The 7,453-nt window shown below is 24.5% G+C and overlaps 1 protein-coding gene across 1 annotated transcript; it reads left to right on the forward strand.

Annotated features, from left to right (window-relative positions):
• The first annotated feature begins 229 nt into the window (after window positions 1–229).
• LOC111624071 lies at window positions 230–2,973 on the forward strand. Its single transcript, XM_023366852.1, has 5 exons — window positions 230–245; window positions 1,942–1,947; window positions 2,043–2,207; window positions 2,283–2,537; window positions 2,602–2,973. The coding sequence occupies exons 1-5, from the start codon at window positions 230–232 to the stop codon at window positions 2,820–2,822; spliced, it is 663 nt and encodes a 220-aa protein (XP_023222620.1). The 3' UTR covers window positions 2,823–2,973.
• The last annotated feature ends 4,480 nt before the right edge of the window (window positions 2,974–7,453 follow it).

Below are 7,453 nucleotides of genomic sequence, written 5' to 3' on the forward strand. Positions count from 1 at the left end.
TGATGTACGAAGACATAATTTGATGAATATTACGTCACTCTTGATTGATTAGCCCTTTCCTAACTAATTGTATAATTACAAAAAAAAGTATGAAATCATTTAGTATAAATGTCTGAATATAAGTTTCGTAACTATTTACAAAATTTATAATAATCATACATTCAAACATATTCATAATTATTGAAGATATTTAAATAATTTTAAAGTACAGATAACTTCAATTTAAGGAATGACTCTTTTCCCAGGTAAAGATTTAATACTATCAAAATTTTTAAAATTATCTTTATCTTAGTTTTCCAGCAAATTGGAATTTTTATCAAATTGAATATGATACATGAGAAGTTAATCAACTTAATTCAATACTATTGGACTATAACCCTTTTATCGGGAATGAGAAGATAATTCACTAAAATTTTAGCAAACAGATTTCAAAAATGGGTCTTAAATAACAATATATTTTTTAAAATTCCANCTGTAACATATATATATATAATTAATTTATAAAGTGTACAGATAATATATTTTTCAAGACTATTAAATGATTGTTTAACAATTACAATGTTAACATTGTTCTTCGTAACTATCAAATATATATATATAATTCTTGTTTTAACTTAACAAGTGATATTTTGCATGAAGATGCTCTCTATCCGCACTTGTTTAATTTCTACATATAGGGAATTGAACACTGTTTCACTAATTCAAATAATGATAATTGATGCAAAACGTTTAATGTAATTGTATTTATCGATGACATAGCTCTAATAGCACCCACTAAAATAGCTTTACAACGTAAAATATCATAAGCGTCAATTTTTCTAAAAATTAATCCAACGAAAAGCAAAACTATATAATAATAGAAATAGAGAAGAAATTTCATACAGGAAATTAGCTTTTACAAATAGTAAATCGAAATGATGCATTTAGGTTTAACTTTTAATTGAAACAATACATTTAAAGTACGTAATGACTGTAAGCAATACCTTTCATAAGTAAGCTAATCTTATTATTTACATTCTTAAAAGATACTAATGTCCATGTTTGCATGAAATTATATACCGTAATTTAATAATAAATCCTGTAGTATGGTATGAAACCCAATCTTCTTTTGAACTAGAAAATTTATGAGATATTTTTCTTGATATGATTTACATTAGGTATGTTTCGGTATTTTTCATTTTTTTTTTCTTTTTGTGCAGATCATGAAAGTTCTATTATCGTTTAAAAATCAACAGGATGAGAATATTAAAATAAGATTGGAACACATGTTTAATTGAGTAATAATTAGAGTGATAACAAATGTTGCTTTGTGCCCTTTTTTTCGATGGTTCTGAACTGGACTAGATCTAATAATTTAATAATATGAAACCTGACATATTTAATAATAATTAAATGCTGCATCCGTCAATTTTATAAATAAATATCAGGAAACTGCATAATTCTGCTTTTTTATCCTTTAATATCATCAAAATTTATGTTTCATTTGCATTACTTTATATAAAAATGAATGTAGATATTTCAATAAAACATTCACTAATGCAGATAAAATTAAATAAGTTTTCAATATACAGTATATTAATAATGCATATATTAAACTGTTCATCAAAGTTACGCTATTGATGTGGAAATTTTGCATGAATAGTTTACCACTTTTTAAATAAATGCACAGAATTTTTTCGTGGGCGAACAGTTTGGATTATCTGTGATTTTTTGAAATAATACTAATAATAATTATATACAGGCATACCTCGACTTACGTCGTTTCGAGTTACGTCGTTCCCGATTATACGTCGTTTGTCAAAAAAGTATATGGAAAAATAAAAATCAAGTTTAAGTCATTTTATTCGACTTTACGTCTGTCCGCCACAAATATTGAAGTCGTAATATCACTAGATAAACGTTTAAAGCACATAAAATCATATTAAAATATATACNCGGAAGAAATTGGTAATAAAAATATTTGTTTTTTAAATACCGTTTTATATATTTTAATTTATAATTTTATTCTTAAGTTTTTAATTTATTTTTACAATAATATTTAGGAATTGCAGATTTTGTTCCAGTGATGCTTGCTGATGGCGGACTTTTTTCAATTCCTCAGTTTGAACCTTTTTCTAATGTTATAGCACGAGCTTCCCAATGGTGTGAACAACAACAATTTCTTAGATTTTGTAATGCTCAATCATTAGAAATTAAAATGAAAGGTGGTAGGTTATTTTGCTTAAGGTTTTAAAAGAATATAACTTTTAATATTATCTAGTTATTATTTTTCATTGCTACAGGTTCAGTTGTTGACACACAAAGAATGAGCTATACAGAACATGGTGGCAAATCAACTTATTATGTTAGAGTTTTACGTGTGACGTATACAAAACCTGCCGAGTCTTTAATTATGGAAGCCTCGATTAGAACACCGGTTCTTCATTTATCATGTAAAACTTTTATACCATATCAACTGAATACAAGCATGTTTATCCCAGAATTTGAAAGCCTTACTCAAACAAAAGAAAGAATGAAAATATGGGTTCAACTTACAGGTAAGTTGAAAAAACTTTTTTTTTATAGTTTTTTGGTGATTTCATTGAGATTATTCTGTTTTAGGAGCAAGAATGTTAAGTGCAGAAACTGTTGCAATGAGATTGTTAACTGGTGGAGAAGCTACATCTGGTATTGAAGCGAGTTTCACTTATAATCCCGCTAATATGAACGAATATTGGATTTATATTATTAGATTATATTTAGACGGATATTACAAAGAACCTGAGCCGCATTTGCTACCACCGCCACCTCCAGTGGTAAACAAAACTTGTGCCATTTTATAAGTTGTGATATAAACAGAGCAGTAACTTGTCAAATTCTGCACATGCCCTATCTAATGTGAATCTCAAGATTTAAGTTTTTTGTAAAAGAAATTAGTATTTATATTTTTATATTTGCAAATATCCTTTTACATATGAAATATTTCTTAAATTGCCTTCAAGATTTCTTAATGTAAATTTTCAATAAGGGAAATCAAATATTTTTTTAAAGAATATATAATTAGAAAATTTTATAAATATGGAAATTAATTTATCTTATTTGTTTTGAATAATTTTAATATGCTTAACTGACTATATAAGAATTAATTAATTGAAATTGTTCAACTATTGAAAAGTATACAATGGATGATTAATTCTTTGCTAAAGTTTACAAAGCATAAACATAATGAAAATTTCACTTTTGAAACTGTAATTTTCATATCATTTTTCATCGAAATTTTGTTATACCTAACAATACTTTGATTTTCTATGTAAAACATTTCCAATGATTTACAAAAGAAACGAATGTTTTATATCTGAATAAACTATTTATTAACGCAATTAAAATTTCATTTTTAAAAATATAATTTTATTTATTTATTTCATTTTATTTTATTTATTTATTTAGAAAACTAATCAACTTTAAGAAATACATTTGGGCAAATTTTACTTAATCTCTCTCCCCTTGATTACCAAGTAATAATTCTATTAATGAGATTTTATAAGTAGATTGGCATCAATTAGCTTTCACAAAAGAAAGGAAAAAATTTAAAAAGACAAAGTCGAATCGTACCTTCTAAATTAATTCTTTGACTTCGTGTCCCTAGACACTTTTGGACAAATGAGAAAAGAGCCCATTGTTCAGAAACTTTTCGTCTCTGTAGATTCGACCTTTAATTCTCCTTTAATGAAAGGGTTAATCGTTATTGGTGTCACAACTACCAGACCTTTTGTTTTCCTTTCGTGAACTGTTTAAATTGCTCAGAGCGCACAATCACTTCTCTTTTATGCTCTGTAAACTTTTAAAACTGCAAGATCTTCGAGTGGTTCTTTAAATACTGAAATGGCGTTAGTGCTTCTAACCATCTATACAAACTAATTATTCTGAGTGCAAAGATTCAATAACAAACGAAATTTTTATTCTATACTTTTCTGAGTTTTCAATATTTACAATGTAATATCAATTTTGCTATCTTGGAAATTTCATATTTTCTTTCACGTTTATATAACCTGAATGTATCTATTCATTTTTGTTTGTTAACAATTCCTTATTTTTATATAATATTTTATTAATTAAAAAAGTGTAAAAAAATTTTTGTTTTAAAGTGACAAAGTTATTTAAATGTATAATAAATTTTACTTTCTAGAGCTTTAGATAAATAACATTCATATGTGTAAGACATAAATGCAATAATATATTAGAAAATGTTAATTTATTCTTATATAAAAGATATATAAAATTAAATTAAAGTCAGTTATAGTTTATTATATAATTGACAATTTCAAAAATGAATTTTGAATTGAAGTTGATAAAATTATTTTAAAAAATATCTACAATAATTTGTTTAGTAAAAGAAACGTAATCAAAGAAAAAGGATTAAATAAAATTCGATAATGTTAAAGTAAATGTTAGAAATTTATTACATTATTCTAACAAAACAGAAATTAATTATAAATTTATTTATTAAATTTTAAAAGTGTTTACGACATCTGCACATTCCTGTTTTCATTTATGTATGGGATAAATTAAATAATTAAAAGGAAATTATTTTAAAGCAGAGTTTGAAGACGTTTATCCAGGCAAATTTCTTAGATGACATAATATAAATAATTTTACAAATGCTAAATTTTGAATTAATAAAAAAGAATTCTTAAAAATATACAAAGCCTTTCCATGAAACCACCATTTATTTAAAATCTATTCATGATTGAAGAATAATTAATAATTTAGGTAGAACAGTTGTTTATTTCGAAGAATTTCTAAAAATAATCTCATTGAATGTTTAGAATAATAATAATAATAATAAACTCATTTATATATAATAAATTTCAAAATATTATAATGAAAACATTAAATATTGAATAATTATTACAAAAGTTTAATGATTTCATTTAAAAGCTAATTTATTTCGATTTAAATATTTTAAAATTTATTTAAATTTAAGACATGTGAGTTTAGTAATATAATAAATGGAAACAAACTGAGAAAATAAGAATTAAATGGAAAGGCGAGAGCTATGAGATAAAATAATCCAATGCTTTCTATTCAATGATTATTCTATTTTTTTATTGAGATTTACAATAAATTAATCAATGATATTTACGTGACTAAATAATTGATTTTGGAAATTTTCCTTCAGTGTAATGTTAATAATGAATGGTTACGGCTATTTACATTCATTTCACGTGATGGTAATAAATTACTGCCATAAATGATTATATGCTTCATTTTATCTTTGTTATTATCAATATAAAAAGTGATAAAAATGAATAATTATTAGGTTATATATTTATATTTAATTAGATAACAAATTTAATATTAAAATTTTTTTTAAGGTAAAAAGTATTTATTTCGTTTCCCTGTAATGAAGTTATTTAACCCTTTAATCTACAATATTTGATTTAGGGCTTGAAATTTTCATAAGAATTAAGTATACAGTAGAATCTCGATTATCGGAGATTCCGCATTATCAGGCAAATCTGTAAGTGTAACTACTTTTCTTATTCTTAAATCTGTAAGTGTAACTACTTTTCTTATACTGTAATTCATAATAGAAAGTTTAAAACGATAACACATATTACAAAATGATTTGTTACTGTTACCTTACATTACAAATACAGTAATACACATTTTTATTCTTTAAACTATTGTATGGCACATATTAGTTATTATATAATATATGATGCAAAAGTTGTTATATATGATTAAATCCAATAAAATATAAAAAGTGACTTAAAAATAATATATCTTATGAATCTCCTATGTTCGTAATTTTTAATCCGAAATGGCCGAAGTCGTCCGTTTTCTCCGAGATTTCGGTTATCCGAGATAGTATCTGTCCCACGTTATCTCGGATAATCGGGATTTTACCGAACTAGATTATCCGGATTTGATGGGAACAGGGGTCTTTCGGATAAACAATTTTATGGATAATCCAGAAACTCCTTTGTTTTTGTGTTATGAGTACATCAAGCACTGTACATTTAAAGTTTCATGAAATATAAAAACTGTTAGGCCTATACAATTATTGTATTTGAAAGTAAATTAATTTACTCAAAGTTTAACGTGATGTTATGTATATGACCTAGTTTCTCGGCGCTATAGTCGACAGATGATGACGTAATAATATCCAGTTACATGGCGAATTTGGTCTTCATATTCTGTACTCTATTGTATTCTGTACATATTTGTACTCTATATTCTGGTATACTGTAAAATATGAACTGTACAATACTACACTGTCTGGTTTTTCTTTCTTACATAATTTTTTCCCGAAAACTCTTTCGGATAATCGAGTTTTTACTGTACAGTTATAGCTGTAAACATTGAATAAATTTTGCTTTTCTCTCATTAATTTTCTTCAAAACTGGATATTTTTACTGTTGTTCACGTATATGTAAATGCTTTTGAAATTAATTTTACAAAAATTCACTTAACTTAATTATTCTGTCAAGATAGATGTCATACATTATAAATTATTTTTTATTTCTATTCCTATCCTATGTTTTTCATTTAGTTTTATGATGAAGTATATTAAAACAGCATTTAAAATTTTTTTTATATTTTCGAAGCTTTTCTTTTATTTCAATCTAATTAAATATCAAAATATTATCTCCTTCAAAAAATATTTTAAATTATACATTTCATTTTAGTTTTTATCTAAGCAGAAATTGTAAAAATTTTGAAAAAAAGTGAAAAATTATAATAGCAAACGAATAAAATTAAAAGACAGAAAAAAGTTATGTGACGAAGCTTAAACTAAAGTGAAAAATAAACAAATAAAGCGCCAAAATATTTTTAGAATTTAGAAAAGTAAATCATGCTGCTAGGCGAATTTATTCACTTACATTTGCAAAATTATTCATGCATCATCAATAGGATTTTTAATTGCTTCATAATTTATCAAATTTTTTAGTGTTACTGAATTTTAGATCTTATCATCTTTATCTAATTCTTATTTATATTCAACATTCTAGAGAATAAATAATAAAGTATTTGCGTCACAATTCTTTCCTTTGTTTGATCATAACATATTATTATTATTATTTTCTTTGTTGAACTAATTTTAATGGTCAATAAAATCTTAAATTTAAATTTTATTTTCAATAAATATTAATACAATTTTACGTTTTATTAATATTTTGAATAATATTAATATAATATTTATAAAAAAGTCATGCAAAATCTTTATTTAGTCTACTTTACTAGGTAAATAATTACAAAATAAACATAGGGGAGACCGGGGCAAGATCGGCATGTTAAGCTTTACTTAAATTTTGTGTAATAAATACTACTGTAAACTGAAAAAAAAGCTTTGCATATTGTCTATTGGAATGTTACCTTACTATACAACTGGTTAAAATCAGTTTGGAAATAAAAATAATTAAAATAATTACAACTTTACAAGAAGAGAGAAATTGACGAAGTTGCCCCG

The sequence above is a fragment of the Centruroides sculpturatus genome, unplaced genomic scaffold, assembly GCF_000671375.1.
Source record: "Centruroides sculpturatus isolate CEXI.00-Female unplaced genomic scaffold, Cexi_2.0 scaffold366, whole genome shotgun sequence".
In the NCBI taxonomy this organism is placed as follows: Eukaryota; Metazoa; Arthropoda; class Arachnida; order Scorpiones; family Buthidae; genus Centruroides; species Centruroides sculpturatus.

Bases quoted from the DNA above. Each gene is read 5' to 3' on its own strand.
- LOC111624071 (XM_023366852.1), top strand. The intron at 2,208-2,282 runs GTAGGTTATTTT...TCATTGCTACAG, and splicing joins AGAAATTAAAATGAAAGGTG to GTTCAGTTGTTGACACACAA. The intron at 2,538-2,601 runs GTAAGTTGAAAA...ATTCTGTTTTAG, and splicing joins AATATGGGTTCAACTTACAG to GAGCAAGAATGTTAAGTGCA.